This window comes from Acinonyx jubatus, chromosome D2, assembly GCF_027475565.1.
Source record: "Acinonyx jubatus isolate Ajub_Pintada_27869175 chromosome D2, VMU_Ajub_asm_v1.0, whole genome shotgun sequence".
NCBI lineage: Eukaryota > Metazoa > Chordata > Mammalia > Carnivora > Felidae > Acinonyx > Acinonyx jubatus.
This window is the reverse complement of record NC_069393.1, coordinates 23,088,234-23,105,790: the sequence shown is the minus strand read 5'-3', so window position 1 is coordinate 23,105,790 and position 17,557 is coordinate 23,088,234. Positions and strand designations below refer to the sequence as shown.

The 17,557-nt window shown below is 34.2% G+C and overlaps 1 protein-coding gene across 3 annotated transcripts in view; it reads left to right on the top strand.

Annotated features, from left to right (window-relative positions):
* The window catches only part of RTKN2 (rhotekin 2), a 76,177-nt gene that overhangs the window by 1,091 nt on the left and 57,529 nt on the right, over positions 1–17,557 (top strand). Inside the window, exon 2 of one of the 3 annotated variants that reach the window (XM_027062085.2) lies at positions 6,295–6,491. The exons of 1 other annotated variant lie outside the window; for it this stretch is intronic. In XM_027062085.2, the coding sequence (XP_026917886.1) occupies positions 6,295–6,491 (197 nt within the window). Of the gene's footprint in view, positions 1–6,294; positions 6,492–17,557 lie in introns of those variants that run through there. One more of the 3 variants, XM_027062086.2, reaches the window with a different exon arrangement.

The following is a 17,557-nucleotide window of genomic DNA, read 5'->3' as shown; positions in this document are numbered from 1 at the left end:
ACTATTAGCACTTTTATATGGTCCAACCTATTTTTTTTTATTAGAAACCTGGGTAAACCTAACCTTCTAACCTTTGCTTAGAAACCTGTTATTTTGTTTAGAAACCTCAGCAGATACAAAATTGTTAGAAATTCTTCAATAATACTGAGGGAAATAACAAGACAGTAAGAACTATTATGCAAACCAAAGTCCAACTCCTTTATTAGTAATGCTGTTTTATGCCAGCATTTTCAAAAATTTCAGACATTTTGATGTAAAATGCTTTTCTGTCCTATCTGTTAAGTACTTTGTCTGTTCTGATAACAGAATCTTGATTTCTAGTGAATGGGCAATCTGTTGAGGTTCTCGTGTTTATTACATAGGTGTTGGTGTAGCCGTATATTTATTTAGCTGTGTGCAGCAGTAATATTTAGGAATTTTACAAAAGAGACAAGAAGATAAGGTCATGAAAGAAGTTTAGCTACATGGAATGAAAGCAAATAAATATACATAAGAACTGGGTTATTTACATGTGAGACGGTACAGTAATATTTAATGATTTCATAGGCAGTAAGAAAACCAAGTAATTGAGTTGTGGAAATTCCTTGTGTTTGGATCTTGGATAAAAATTGTAAAATAGTAATAGGTTTCAATCTAACAGGAATATTGAGGGTAAGAGAATTTTATATTTGACTAACAGTGATTTCTTATTTGCTGTATTTCCTCTGATATTAGTGAAACTGCCACCTAATAGGGATAGGACCAAAGATTCTGAGGTGGTCATAACACTAGTGAAACATCTACTGAAACCTTGGAGTCAGCTGTGAGTACTCGCAGCATAAAGCATTGGCTTTGGAATCAGATTAAGGTCAAATCCAGTTCTGCTTGTTGAACAATCTCAAATAAGTTAACCTGTCTTTTCTAAGTCCTTGGTTTCCACAGTTGTAAAATGGGTAAAATGCTTATCCTAGAAAGTTGCTGGGAGTTGAGAACCTTTTTAAAGTACTTAGCATAGTACCTGACACTCAGAATGTGCTTGAGGGAAAACTTTTTCTTACTATCTTTTGTCCCATTCATCTGTTGGGGCAGCCACCTAACCTTTCTTACAAACTTTCAAGCTTTTGAAATCTTAATAAAAAAGAAATTCAAGAAGTAATGCCATTGATGCCGGCAGGCTGGTTCAGGGATCCAGAAGGGGTCCCACAGGACCAGTCCTTGACTTCCTGCAGGATGGAAATTACATGTGAGCCAGCAGGAGGTGAGTTTATTGAAGATACAGAGAAAGCAGTTACAGACAAAAGTTCAGGAGACTCCGAAAGGAGAGGAGCACGAGTCTTGTCTTCATTCGGGGTCTGGGGGTTTTTACTGAGGACGATGGTCTAGTGTACGTGTCCTCTCAGGCATCTAGGAACCTGTTAGAACGAAGATGAGGGCCCAGGTATTATTGCTTGGAGCCAGGGGGTCTTGGCATTGAGATGTCTAGTGCCAGTGGTCTGGAATACACATATAGTAGCTTCTTCCAGTCATTCTCATCTGGTTCATCCTTAGATGTTTTCTATTCTAGACAAATCATTAACTCCTTGTCCCTTACAAGGAGGATATACACTATTTTCATTATAAGACATGTGTAGGGGTGCCTGGGTGGCGCAGTGGGTTAAGCGTCCGACTTCAGCCAGGTCACGATCTCGCGGTCCGTGAGTTCGAGCCCTGCGTCAGGCTCTGGGCTGATGGTTCAGAGCCTGGAGCCTGTTTTCGATTCTGTGTCTCCCTCTCTCTCTGCCCCTCCCCCGTTCATGCTCTGTCTCTCTCTGTCCCAAAAATAAATAAACGTTGAAAAAAAAATTAAAAAAAAAAAAGACGTGTAAAGTGGAGTGTAGGGGCAGGTTGTAGCAAGGATAGAAGCAGGAAAAGGAGCAAAAAGCATATTTTAATGGAGTTCTTCAGTTTCCCTGTCTCACTATCTCATTGTAGTAAACATATACAGAAACATGGATTTAAGAATTCTTTCTGTAATACCATTCCACAGAATAACCACTATTAACAGTTTCCAGACTTTTTCTGTACATAAACAATTCCTTTTTTTTAAAGTTTTTTTTTTAAGTTTATTTATTTACTTTTGAGGGGGGGGGCAGAGAGAGAGAGAGGGAGCAATAGAATCCCAAGCAGACTCTGCATTGTCAGCATGAAGCCCAATGTGGGGCTTGAACTCATAAACTGTGAGATCATGACCTGAGCCGAAACCAAGAGTCAGAAGCTTAACCGACTGAGCCACCCAGGCACCCCTGTACATAAACAATTCTTAAAATACACACAATTTCTTTTAGAAGGATGTATACTATATATACTATTTTGCAGTCTTCTCTTTCACCATGGTCTCTTAACTAACATGGTTTAACTATATCCATTAGGTGGGTGATATTTTCTATCTGGATTACTACAGCTGTCTTGCAGCAGCCCAGCTTCATTTATTTTTAAGTCAGTGCTTAATTTCAAAATTAAGTCCATTTTCAGGGGAGCGTGGGTGGCTTTGTCAGTTGAGCATTTAACTCTTGACCTCAGGAATGTGAGTTCAAGCCCTGCATTGGGCTCCATGCCCAGTGCGGAGCCTACTTAAAAAAAATATTAAGGCCATTTTTTTTTGCACTTCCTTTGTCCCATTATGCTCTTAAAACCTGGTATCTTTCTGTTGTCTACATAATCTAGATTTGCACTTTTAAGTCATTTCCCTGTTTCATTTTTAGCCTTGCCCTGTCCATTTTTATCAGCCTGACTAGGTATCTACATGATCAGGACAGTACCATAGGCTTCTGTTTGACTTGATTACAAGGTAGCTCATATTTAGAAAATTGAAGGAGAAATGGCAAGAGGAAGGTTTCCCCCCACCCCATTCTTCCCCACCCCATTTGCTCTTTCTGGAGACTTGCTTTCAGACACTTCTAAGAGGGATGAATACATGCTTTTGTCATGGGTCCTAGTCAGTGTTTACTCTGCCATTATGGTTGAGGCAGCAGCAGTCATGATTTTAGCTCCCTGCCATACCACTTTGGGGTTAGTAAGCACCATCACTGAATGCTCTATGCATGCCCTCATTACGTGATCATTGTTCTCACTGTGCATGGCACATCAGCTCTTAACCCCAGGAGCACTTTGCACCCCTTACTAACTAAAATTAAGTTCTTCCACTCTGAAAAGACTTTCTTGGCTGCAGTAGTTATCACTTGACCAGATGGATTTCCCTGTATGTGAAGTATAGATGTGTACTAAAAGAAGTTGCATGGAGAACAAAAAACGGGTAACACCATACCTCTTTTTTTTTTAAACCCCAGTACATTCAAAAGCATACATACACTTAATTCACCCCACTCATGTCAGCCCTCCCAGATCCACATCTGCTCACTGTAGAATAGGGGAGGTAAGGTCATAGTTTACTACGTATGTTAATTTGGCTGAATTAAGGATCAGCAAACTATTTCTGTAAAAAGGCAGATAGTAAACATTTTCAGCTTTGTGGGCCACATGGTCTTTCTCGAAATTACTCAACTTTGCCATTGTAGTTTGAAAGTAGCCTTAGATAATACAAATGGGCGTGATTGTGCCCCTGTACAACTTTATTTACAAAAACAGGCATTGGCTAGGCTATAGTTTGCTGACCCCCACGCTATTAGAATTCTAATACTAATATCTGTTAGATATATCTTATTTCCTTAATGAATATTTAATCTTACAAATAAGGTGATTTAAAAAACAAGCCTTAACTTTGCATTTCATTTTTGCACTATTTCCCAAGCCTCTATAATTTTATAGTCTTTATCAAGTGATGAAGAGAAGACAGTCTTCACTTACAAGATGGAAACCCTAGAAGCCGAAACTGATTCTTTAATGTGTTTGTGGCCACCTACCGGTTTCTTAAGGTTGTTGCAACTTTCCAGGTCACTGTGGAATTTCAAGTACTACCGCATATCTCTACCCTGGCTCTACATTGAGTCACCGGAGGAACTTAAAAACAAAACAAAACAAAACAAAACAAAACAAAACAAAACAAAAAAACCTCAGGCTCCACCTCCAGAGAGCCTAATTGTTTTGGGGTGGGTCGTAAGTTCAGGTGCTTTTATAAAAGGCTCTTCCTCTACCAGAGGTGATTCTCATGTGTAGCCAGCTTTAAGAACCACTGTGCTGGTTTAGCTGGCTGCCTCACTGTAACATTTAAAAAGCAAAATTGAATTTAATGGCACCAAATGGTATTTGTTTATATTTGGGTTGTGGGGTAAAACTATTCATCTTGCTTCAGGTTGCCTCCTATGTGTGTGTGCTCCCCAATACTAACCAGCTTGACAGAGCTTAATCTTATATACATGTAGGTCACATAGATAATTCTTAAAATTCGTTATTAATTACATTAAAGAAGAATTTACTTTGGGGCTGACAAAGTCATACAAAGATGAAATGGAGTTGTTGAGATTCAGCCATGTGTAAAGAAGGAAAACTAGCAAATGACTACATTTATGTAGTGTACCAGTTTTGAGTTCTACCACTAAAGAAGGTTTTTATGTGGTAATTACGTGATGTAATTACAGAAGGTAATTAAACAGATCTGTTTTCTGCATGTGAATAGTATATTTGATTGATTTGGATAGTCAAATCATCTACTATAGCTTCTCTTAAAAAAATTTTTTTTTAAATGTTTATTTATTTTTGAGAGACAGAGAGACAGAGTGTGAGCAGGGGAGGGGCAGAGAGAGAGGGAGACACAGAATCTGAAGGAGACTCCAGGCTCTGAGCTGTCAGCACAGAGCCCGACACCGGTCTCGAACCCATGAACTGTGAGATTATGACCCGAGCTGAAGTTGGGCTCTTAACCAACTGAGCCACCCAGGCACCCTTATAGCTTCTCTTTTAGCGTAATTTTCATTGACTTGCCCTCCTAACTTTTAGGTTTTCTTTTTGAAAAGATTGTCTTTTTAATACCTGGAACTTTTGTTTTTAGGTTCCAGTTACATTTTTTATATAGATTTTGATTCAATTAAATGGTAAATTATAGCATTCATTTTTTTTTTTTTTTACCACAGAAGCCAGGATAATGGTCACTTTACTTTTAAAAATAGACGTACTAGAGCATTATTGTGTTTGTAGTTTAGTAAAGAGTATATCTAATGATTTATAATTGTTTAAAAAGCCACTGTGAATTAAATCAGAACAGTACGTTTCAGCTTCTAGAATTCTATTGTTACATGTGTAACTTGTATATAGAGCGGGCCACTACAAGATCATTGTATGGGATAAAAGACTTTCAGAACTAAAATGATTTAGTAGTTTCATGGTGACTCTTTAAAATAAACAAAAATCCAAAAATATATTCTACATCTCTGTTCCATCTGATAGCTAAAGCTTTGGACATTTTTTAACACAGTGCTTTCCCTCTGTAGCTTCTGAGATTTTATTGACTTTGTTTACCATAGCTGCTAAACCTCAGTCCCTTTTCCAGCATCTGCTCCTTTCCAACATCTGTTTTTCCTTGGTTAATTCAGTGTCATCAACCACATCTTGCTATCCCACAATACAACTTAAATAATATGTACATGTGCTATAATATTCACATTAGTTACTATACATATTATTGTATTCATTTCCTGGACTGTCCCTTAACAAATTACCAAAACTAGGTGGCTTAAAACAATGGAAATTTATTCTCTCATCGTTCTGGGGTCCAGAAGTACGAAATCAAGGTATCTGCAGGCCCATACTCCTGCTGAAGGCTGTAGGAAGAATCTTTCCTGCCTTTTCCAGCTTCTGGTGGTTGCTTGGTAGTCCTTGGCTTATAGACTCATTACTCTCATCTCTGTTTCAGTCTTTACATGGAGTTAACTCTGTATGTCTCTCTGTCTTCACATGGCTTTCCTATAAGGACACTAGTCATTGGGTTTAGGGCCCACACTATTCCAGTATGACCTCATCTTAACTAATTACATCTACAAAACCCTGTATCTGAATAAGGTCACATTCTGAGGTTCTGGGAGGACAGGAATATTTGGGGGACACTATTCAAACTTGCGAAGCTATGCAAAGAATATGTAATGTTTCTCACCCTTGTTTCTGTTGTGTTTCTCCACTAGATTGTAGACTTCCTAATAAAGCAAGAAATTAAGGTTTTGCAAAGAGCATTTTTGAATAGCTATATTTTTTGTACTATCATACTTCAAAACTTTGTTACTTTCCCAATATGTTATAAAATCACTAGCACATTTTTACTAATAAAAAGAAATGTTATAATTTTGGATTTTTGCTATCTTTAAAAAATGCTTTTCTCTTTTTTTTAAGGACTGCAGCATTCAAGAAAAAATAGATTTAGAAATTCGAATGCGAGAAGGAATATGGAAACTCCTTTCTCTGAGTACTCAGAAAGACCAGATCTTGCACGCAGTTAAGAATCTCATGGTATGCAATGCTCGAATAATGGCTTACACATTGGAGCTACAGAAATTAGAAGAACAGGTTGCAAATCAAACTGGAAGATGGTTAGTAGTATAGTTTTCCTATGGATTTTAATGTACTGAAGTGTTTGAATTAAGAACACAATATAAGTTAACTTTAATGGCAAATATCAAATCACCAAAGCTTTTTAAAAAATAAATACACTGAAATAGACTCTGATACTATAAACATTTTGATAGTAGAGCTCATAGTAAAGTTACTATTAAAGTAGCAGTTTTCACCAGGCGATTTTGTTGTGTTCCAGATTGTAAAATGAAGTGGTTAAGAATCAAGAACTGAGGGAATATTTTAAAGAGGACCAAGACTGATAATTAGTATATAGAAATGTGAATTTTTTAAAAAACGAGTTGCTTAAAAAATGCTAACAAAGAGGTACTAGCTGAGAGTAATGGAAACAGGTATAGAAATTGAAATGCACACCCCTTTCACACGGTGAACATAAATCCTAGAGAGGCAAGCAACTTAACTCAAGGACTTGTAACTGGCTAGTGACAGAAGTTAACAGGAGGTTGCTTAGGATTTGCCAAATAATGTTACTCTGTGCTGCCATTTTGGATTGGGTCTAGAATGTGTGTATGAAATTTACATCCTATCCTATTTACAATGCCCAGTCTTGTGCTCGCTTTGGCAGCACATATACACTGCCAGGTCTTACTTGAACCCAAGAATTAGCTCAACTTAGTGGCTAGATGGGGATTTCTTTTCTAATATAAGTGGTCTTACATCACCCATCATTGATTGGTCTTAAAACTGTACTGCTAGTGAAGAGTTTCTTTTGATACGTTAGTGGCTATGTGCTGTTCATAGCACATCTGCATTAAATTCTTGAAAAGTGAGATTTTTGTAAAAATAAAATGTTGATGAGATTGTGATATAATAAAGACTTGGGTACAAAGTAACTAATATTTATTAGCTGTATTGCCTTTGGATAGCTATTTAATCTCTTTGTGTCTCAGTTCCTTAATTACTGTTGGTAAGATAATATTTACATTTTGAAAATTAAGATTATATATATTAAAAACCTAATTTAATACTTTTTACATATTTATTATTCAACACATAACGAATAATTTTCATTATTATTTATCCCTGATGTTATAAAATGAAATTATTCTTACGTCATAATTCAGGAAAATATTTTTCACATGGGCATACACTGGTTTAAGTCAGTGCTTCTCAAACTGGGTCATATAAATCACTAAGAGTACATAAGTGTGTCAGGAGATATAAAAAGCCATAGAATAAATATGACACACCTTCTTTATTAACCGTGAATTTTTAAGAAAAAATGAGAAATTTATAATTGTGGCATAATTTGGGCTGTTTTACTCATGGAGAGAGATATATGTTCTCTTATCCTTTTTAAGGATATTCGGTCAGGAGGGGGCTGTTTCAGTGGAAGAGTTTGAGAAACACTGGTTGAAGTACAGTGTGGGACTAAACACTTGCTATTATATCATCTCTCACAGTTACATGAAATGCTCCTCTGGAAATCATATCTGTCCTCCACATTTGTGTTCTTTAAATACTTATAGTGAATTGTGAATTGACTATTTTCTTAATTTGGCAGTGTAACTTTTCTAAAGTTACTGATTTGTAAAAATGCTTAAATAAACTTAATCCTTATGGGATTTATGTAAAAAAGATAGGAAAAAATATCTGAAACTCTCAACTGGAAATGTGCATGTTTTTCAGTTTCTTTAGAGATTATCTTCATTAGATGAAAATAGCTTTGCTGCTATACATACATTTATATTCATTATTCCTATAAAAAATTGTCTCCCTTAATTATAAAATTATTTCTTTAAAGAAACCTGAATATTCTCTATGAGTTCTTTTGTTTATAATTCTATATTGTTATGTGCAGATAGAACCTGATGTTACTGATCATATAAATATAACTGGAAATTATAATACTTACCTTCTTATTACATAAAAATGACCTAAATATTTTTTTATTTCTATTTTTTAAATTTAAAAAATATTTATTTATTTTTGAGAGAGAGAGAGAGAGAGACAGCATGAGCAGGGGAGGGGCAGTGAGAGAGGGAGACATAATCTGAAGCAGGCTCCAGGTACTGAGCTGTCAGCACAGAGCCCTACACGGGGCTTGAACTCACAAACTATGGGATCATGACCTGAGCCGAAGTCAGAAGCTTAAACAACTGAGGCACCCAGGTGCCCCCAAATGATCTAAATAGTAAGGCAAGTCTTATGATAAGTTTTTTCAGTATCTTGAAGAAAGTTATGTAAATTATGCCATTTGATGAATCAATCAAATATTTACCAAATATCTACTACTTGTAGAACAATTATTAAGTACCGTGCTAGTGTGTACAAATTCAAAGAACAGAATATGTCAAAATAAGAATATTTGTATATTCAGAAGCGAAACATTTTACCTTTAGAGATACAGTAGTCTGTTCCTTAGCTTGGTTTTGATAGTCTTTGAGGTAGAAAAATGGTTTGCTTTTACATTGCTGCCAGAGTTAAAATAGCATTTTAATGAGTCTACTGCTTACCATTAGTCTACCTTCTCTAAAATTTTACTATAAAATATAAACAAATTAATATAATTTTTAGCTTTGTTAAAGAAGAATCAAATCAGGATGAAATGATAAAATTGAAGAAGATCTAGTGGAAGAATTGGGTCTTCATGATCTTCGAGATCATGAAGGATGATCTAGTTTGGTTGGGTGAGTAGGAAGAAAGTAGCATTTCAAGAAAGAAAAATAGCAAAATAAAAGCTCAGGGTGAAAGATGACCATGAATTATTTTTTTTAATGTTTATTTATTTTTGAGAGGGAGAGACAGAGTGTGAGCAGGGGAGGAACAGAGAAAGAGAGGGAGACACAGAGTCCGAAGCAGGCTCCAGGCTCCAAGCTGTCAGCACAGAGCCAGATGTGGGCTGGAACTCACAAGGGTGAGATCATGACCTGAGCTGAAGTCCGACGCTTACCCGACTGAGCCACCCAGGCACCCCTGACCATTTATTATTTAAGAGCAGTGAAGAGATGTGTTTGGTTGAGGCTGAAGATGAAGCCAAAGTTGAAAAGCAAAGGGATAGCAAGATTCAAGAAAGTTTAGAAGGCTAGCTAGCACGTTAACGGTTGTTAACTGACAGACTTCTAGGTGCCAGGTATGCTAAGGGTGCATAAATATCACATTATAAACTGAAAGAGGTATAAACCTTGGTTTTAATTTCCTAACATTCTTTTTGTCAATTTCTTTGTATATTCTTAGGTTCTGACTTTTGTTGTCCTCTATGCTTGCTATGTTACAGATTTTCATTTCTTATTCCCTACTTTGTTCAGTTTTTTAATCAACTTTTTATTATGAAATTTCATATGTAAAAAAAAAATAAGAATAGTATGATAAAAATTGTAAGAATAGTATATTCTCTACCTTGGCAGACCATTAATAGTTTACCATATAGTTCATCTACTCACCCTCTGTCTTTGTGCTACATGCACACACATACCTTTTTCCTTTTTTGTGTTGGTCCATTTGAAAATAAGTTGCAAACAACATGGCATATACATCTCAGTGGTTCTAAAAGGAGGAACATTCTACTACATAACCAAAATATGATTATGATGTAAATTATTAACAATAATTCCATAGTAATAATCTAACATTCAGTCTCAATTCACTTTCAACTAGTTGTTAAAAGAAAATCCTTTCTGGTTTTTCTAAAACCAGAATTCAGTCAAGGTTCCTATAATACATTTGGTTATGTCTCTTTAATTTCTTTTAATCATTTTACTTTTTTATAAAGACTCCTTGCCATTAATGCCTTGAAGAGTCTGCACTTCTAACAAATATCCTTTATGAATGTCCTGCATTTTGTATTTATTTAATTGTTTCTTATGGTATCATTGACCTTTTATCCTATTTCCTGTTTTAGCTGTACCTGGAATTTGCATCTAATGGCTTACTAATAAGACTCAGGTTAAACATTTTTGGGGCAAGAATTGTTTTAGGGCAGATTGAGCAAGATACATGCTGCCAGTGTAATGTGAAGAGATAATTGGTTTTACCACCCTGTGTGATGCAGTTTGATCCCTTGGTTTGGATGGAAGTTGCCTGATTTCCCCTTTGTGGTATAATGGTTTTTCCTTTGCAATTCACAAGTAATCTGTGGGAGATTATATTCTGTTATCTGTTATATTCTGTTATCTAACTAGCTTTCACTTAGCGGTTTTATCCATTTATGATCCTTGCCTACATTATTACAATGAGGTTTGCAGATAGTAATTATCTAACCCTATTATTTTTTCTATACTTTTTAGCTAATCTTCTGTAAGAAAGGGCATTTCTCTCCTTTCTCTCCCACTGCTTCATGGATTGTTATTTATTCAGTGTATTATATCATTTATAGTCATTAATCTTTTTGATAGATAAATTGTCCCAAATTTGTTTGATGGAAGTTCCTTCAAAATGGCTTCTTTATTCTTTTGACTTGCCTCTCTTAGTCTTTAAGAACTTCCTTACTTTCTAGCACAAAAAGATGACCTAGGCTTGTCTTGCATTTTCTGTGCCATATACCCGGAATCAGCCATTTGTCTAAAGAGTTCTGGTTCCCTTTAATGGTAAATGATACTTTGAAATCAAGATCTGGGCACTGGGTGTGCTCATTGCTACCGGGATCACTGCTTTTAGACCTTTTTAGTAGACATAGCTATGGGAGAGACTTTTTAAAAAATTAGGAGTTTGTGGGGTGCCTGGATAGCTCAGTCAGTTAAACATCTGTCTTGATCTTGGCTCAGGTCATGATCTCATGGTTTGTGGGTTCAAGCCCCCCTGTTGGGCTCTGCACTGTGTCACAATGGAGCCTGCTTGGAATTTTCTCTCCCTCTCTCTGCCTCTCACCTCACGCATGTGTGCTCTCTTTCAAAATAAATAAACTTAAAAAATTTTTTTAAATTATGAGTGTATATTGATATTTTTAGGTTTTTGTTTTCTTCAATTATTTTATATTTGCGTCTCTTTGTTATTCTGAAAATCTTAATTCATAATAACAGTAATCCTATTTCCTTATTTAATAATGTGATTATGTAAAGTAGTTTCATAATTTTAGTATCAATATGATTACTGACCTAGGCCAGTTCAAGATTTCTTTGCAGTTTTTTTCTAGCATACAGAAGTTAGAAAAAATTTCCAGTATACAAAAAGATTGAAAGACTTGTACAATGAAGACTCATATACCCACCACCTAGATTCTACAATTAATATTTTAATTATATTTTCTTTATTCTAAATTCATCTGTTTATCAATTCATCTTATTTTTTGTGATGCCATTCGAAGAAAGTTCTTTTTGTACATGTGTCTATGTATGCGCAAACACGTATACATTCCTCTGGATAGACAGGAGACCATGATTAAAAGTTCCTTACAGTGATCTTTTTCTTTCAGTTTCATAAACAGGGTCATCTAGTGTTTCAATTTGAGTTTCCCTTTTTACCCTTGGACTAAACTGAACTTCTTGGATATGTCATGTTTCTTTTTCCCCAACTCCCAATTAGTATTACCTAACTCTGCCCCTACTCTAAGGGGCAACCATTGTTAACTGATTTTTTTTTCCACCATAGGTTTTGCCTATTCTAGAACTTAATGTAAATGCAATTGTCCAGTATGTACTCTCTTTTTTCCTTTGTCATACATAATACTTTTGAGATTCATTATGTAACTAGCATGTGTCAGTGATTTTCTCCTCTTTATTGGTAAGTTGTATTCCATTGTATGAGTATACTTCCTTCTAGTGTTGACTCTTCTCTGACTTCTTCTTGCTTTTGGTTGCTTGCCAGTCCCTTCAGGTAGTTGTTTTTTAAGTAGTTTTTCCAGACTTTATATTGTTTTCTGTGGAAAACATAAGAGGGGAAGGTAGAGTTTTTCTAATATGAGCTACTCTGACATACTAAAAAAGGAATGCATTTTTTATCTTGATCAGATTTTTATTTTTTCTATCTTAAGAAATATAATTTCTTTCTGACTTAATATAGTTAATTTTCATAACTTTCACAGCCTTTTAAAGTTCTCACATTTCTTTTTATCAGGGTACAAACTTTCATATATGTTCAAAAGATGTATGTTATTGTTTTTAAAATCTTTTACAGCCTGGCTTATTTTTGGGCCACTTGAACTGTCTTGGACTGAAAGATAGGTTGAGATTTTTGTTACTAAAGTTTTTCTGTCTTACCCCTTGTATATCTCCTACTTTCCGTTTTATGAAACGTTTGGTATCTTAGTGCTTGTTACACACATGTTGTCAATTGCAGCCTTTAGCATTGTTATCAAGTGTTCTTTTGTTACTGTTGTCACATAGTGCTTGTCACATAGACTCCAATTCAGGGGTTGCCTGATAACAAGATCATAATCCCAGGCATTTTTAGTGTTTGCATTTGTTTGGTTTACCTCTGCCCATCTCTTTATTTTAGCCTTTATGAATCACTTTGTTGAAGGTGTATTTCTTGTATTCATCCAGAGTTGGGTTTAAATTGTGAACCTATCTGAAAATCCTTTAACTAGGGGATTTAATAAGCCTATTTACATTTATATTACTGATATATTTAGCTTTGACTTTGTTATATTCTTTTATGCTATGTTAACTTATGTATGTTATAATTGCGGTTTGTCTTACAGTATGTCGCCTATCTTCTCTGCTTTTTAAAATTTTATTTAATTTAAAAAGAGTTATTGGTTATAGTAGTTACTAGAACTTTATATTAAAAAACTATATACTGGTAATTTTATAATCACTTTAATTCTTTTTTATTCCTCCCCTTAGGCTTCTACTATTTTGTTTTTCTACTTTGAATGATATTTTATTTTCACTTTTCATCTACGGGGAGATCAATGAACTCATTTTATTTTTCCATTTTTTCCTTCTGTACCTTTCTATTTTATTTTAGTTTAGTATTATCTTTTTCTAGGTTGTGGTCAGTTCTCCTGTGATGGAGTAGATAATACATACTAATCTTGTACTTGTGTCTCCACTTTTGTTTTAGTCTTTGATCCACTTTTAAACATGTATAATGTTCACTACCTGACCTTTTGTTGTACTTTCCAAAATCATATCTTGTTTGAGGGAAGTTTATGATCTAGTAGATTTCTCAATGTGAGTATAGCTTTCTTCATATTCTTTTATCTTTAAAGTGCTTTTCTTTAGTGTCGGTCTTTAAAAGGACAGCTTGGGTGTATACAAAAATCCTTGGCCAATGCTTTCTTTCCTGGAGTTTCTTGAAAACCTCACATCCCTGTTTTCTTATAAAAAAATCTAATGTCTAATTTTCCTTGCTTTGTAAATGACTTGGTCTTTTTGTCTAGAGGCCGAAAATAGTTTTTGCTATCCAAAGTCTGATAATTTTAGTGGAGTATGTTTAAAGGCTGACCATTTTGGCTCACTTAGAACCCTTTCAGTATGTAGATTCAGTTCTTTTATTTTCAGACAGTTTTCTTGGAGTTAAAGCCTCTAGAATAAAGCACTAAGTGTCTCCTTACTTTGTTTTTCAAATCTAAGGACTTCAATTACACATAAGTTGGATCTTCTTTGCCTGTCTTCTATCACTTTCCTTTGATATTTTTAAAATCTTTATCTAATTTTGCTCTTTTTGCTCTTTTCATTCTCATCCATTATGTCCCTTAATATACTTTCAGTTTTATGTCTTCATTCTTGGGCACTGTATTTTACCCTTCATTTCAGAAATGATTTTATTTTTCTTTTTCCAGTTTGTTTCCTGTTCCTACCTCTCATTTTTAAATTTTCTTTCTTTTTCTTTTTTTGCATATTTACCTATTGTTTGTCCTTTACTAGTCTGAGGCTTTAGATTCCAGGTTCCCCACTTCTTTCACATTTGCAATAGCTTATTTAACTGCACTCAGTTCATTTTGGAGTATTATATTTTTGTTATTTTATATTTTTTGGAGAGTGGTTTGTGGAATGTTGAAGCATTTTGACGACTCCTACTTTTGTTTTATTGTAGCTTTCTACGGATGTTTGGGTCCTTTTCTTTGTCCCTAGTTAAATATGTAGCATGTAGAGTTTTCTTGGGCCAAGTGATGATAGGTGCGCAGAAGGGCTTACTTGTTTTTTTGACCAAGAGTGTTTTCTATTATTTGAACTGTGAAGACAAATTTCTTTAATAAATGATGACTTAGGTTGCTTAGTTGGTTTCCTGATTTTTTGGTATGATTTTGTTTCTTGGGGTTTTTAACTTCAGTTGCTTTCTCCTCCTTCTTCTTCTTCTTCTTCTTCTTCTTCTTCTTCTTCTTCTTCTTCTTCTTCCTGTTTTTTTTTTTGTGGTTTTTTTTTTTTTGGCATGTCCAGACTTTCAAAGGATACCTCCCTCATTGTGTGTCTCTCTTCTCCACAAGACTAACGACTTTGGAACCAGAATTCTTTTGGAGTCCTTCCCTTTCAACTCCCCAGGAACCAGTGCTATGGTATCCACCAGGTCTTTTATCAGTTTTCTTTTCTTCTAGGGGACATCAGAAGTTGATATTGTGTTTTGCAATGGGTATCTGACTCTACTTGGGTAAGGCCTCCAGGAGCTGGCTTTGATGGTTTCAGTTGTTAATTTCTCCTAATTACATGTAAATGTAAATTTTTTATAGTCTCTGTTTTCTAGTTACACTGTAAGTATGGGCTATAGGTGATTTTATTTGCTTTCCTTGTTGATCTGAAAACTTTTATAACATTCCTGAAGAAATTCAAATTTAACTACCATTATCTTACAGGAACTGGAACTGGGACTCTGATCACTTTAACAAATGCTTTAGTGCCTCTTCCATGTAAGCTGCATGTTAAATACTGAGGCCAAAAATATAAATACACAGTAATCCTCAGTAATCTTTGTATTTGTGTAACATTTCTAAGAATGATATAGATTCATTGAAAATATTATTTCATTCAGTACCTATGAGGTAGATGGATACTTCTGTTTTACAGATGATGATACTGAGGCCAAGAGGTTAATGGCAATTCTTTCACATAACTAGTTATTTATTGATGGTAAGATTCAAACCTAAGACTTCAGTCTGAATCTACTAAATGTTCCCTGCTCCATCAAAATGACCATATATATTTCACTTCAGTTAGTATTCACTAAACATTTATTGAGTGTCTTGAAGGTACTGGTGATTCAGCAGTGAAGAAAATAGGCCAAAAAAATCCATATGCTTACATTTTAGCAATAATATTCCCTCCTACCCAAACCTGCCAATATATCTCTTAAATTCTGAAATACTTTATTTGGTTTTGTAAAAACAATATTAGTCAAAGCAATTTGTAGCACCTAATTATGTATATCATTCAACATAATTGTGATTTTAATAATGCCACAATAACCAGTTTCTTATACTCCAGTTGCCTAATTTATTACTTATATACTATAACTAAAAAAAAAGAAAAAGTATAGGTGGCAAATGAAAATTGTGTACTCCTGGTATTTCTATAATAAAACATGGTATAGTAAAGACATTGCTGATTTTATTTTTTAAACTTTATATTGTTTGGGTGTCTTGAAAGAGTCTGTTATATCAAGGTTTGAAATAGAAACCTCATCTTTCCAATTTTAAGATACTTATGAAGTTATTAATTTTATACCACATAATTTTAGGATGGTTTAAAATTCCATAATAAAGCACTTCTGAATATTTTAGTTTTCACTTATTTGCATAAGAGGTGAAGGATTTTATAACCTGCTTCCAAATAATGGAATCCCAGTTAGAATTCTTTTAGTGCTTCATTAAGAAAATATAAAATACTTTCATCAATTTCTCATTATACCTTGTTAACTTTGGCAAATAAATGCTATTTTAAATTCCCATATTGAATAATATAAAATAGGATAATCTGTATTTACTCAATACAGATTTTTGAGCAACAGAGTGGTTGATTGGCACCCTCTGTTGGTCATTTATTTACCTACAGGCAGAAAATAAGTAATAAAGCAAAGTTAAAAGTTTGTCTTTCATATTTTTATCTCTTTTAAATTAGTTTTACAAGTCTTACCAAAATAATGCTCTAAACTAGGTCTATAAGAATAAGGTGTGCTATTATTTAGCTGTGCTTCTGTTTAGATAATTTTGTGGTTATTTGCTTTTCCCTCAAGCTGGCTCTCTAATTGTAGCATTTAGAATTGGCATTAACATTGCAGATTTTCAAACAAGTATTTATTTAACTGTAGCAAACTATTAGCTACAGTAGCACATTATTAAACAGAGAATGTTTAACAATTTTATTGTCAATTTGGATTAATTAGAAAAACATCACATTTTAGCACCCTAAATAACAGTTTGAGGAGTTATTTGAATTGAAAATAATTCAAGCTTCAGCAAAATGAGGCTTAATTGCTTCAGTTTGTCTCATTTTTTAAAACATAGACTTAATTTTTCTATAAGAGAATATGGTTAAATGGATCTATATTATAGTTTGATAATATTTGATGTAATAACTTTGTTGGCTGGCCCTGGAAATGCCTGTGTAAGCGATTTGTAATTACAGGGAAGAAAGCTATACTTTGCCAGGTGATTGAAGAGTTTGGAGGGGAAAAATTTTTTTTTGATAAACATTCAGCCATTTTGCTTTTGGTGGTTCTAATATTTCAGAATTTCACTTACCTGCTAAAGCATTAAGTATAATCAAATTTAGAAATACCTAATGGATCTCAACTTTAGTGTAATCTATGACCTACATTCTATAATACTCAAGTTACTTACCAATATTAGAGCTTTCTTGTATTTTCTCACTGAAATAAGTATTTTAGGAATTTATATTATGCATTGCTCATATAGAAGGTGTTTTTAGAAATATTGCTTAAAAATGCCAGCCAACTGTATTTATATTGTACATCTTACACCAACCTGAGGAAATTGAGATTTGTGTTTGATTTGTAGTGTGCCTTATTCAATTGAACTTTTCACTTTGTGATGAACTAATAAGCAAGCTAATGTTCTCCAGTGTGACAAACTAAACTTGAGTATAAAATACTGAACTTGATTCTTTTTAAACTTATGATTCAGTGAAACATTATCTTGAAATAATCAATGAGTACTTTTATTTTTTACTTAATGAATTCCCTATTTTAA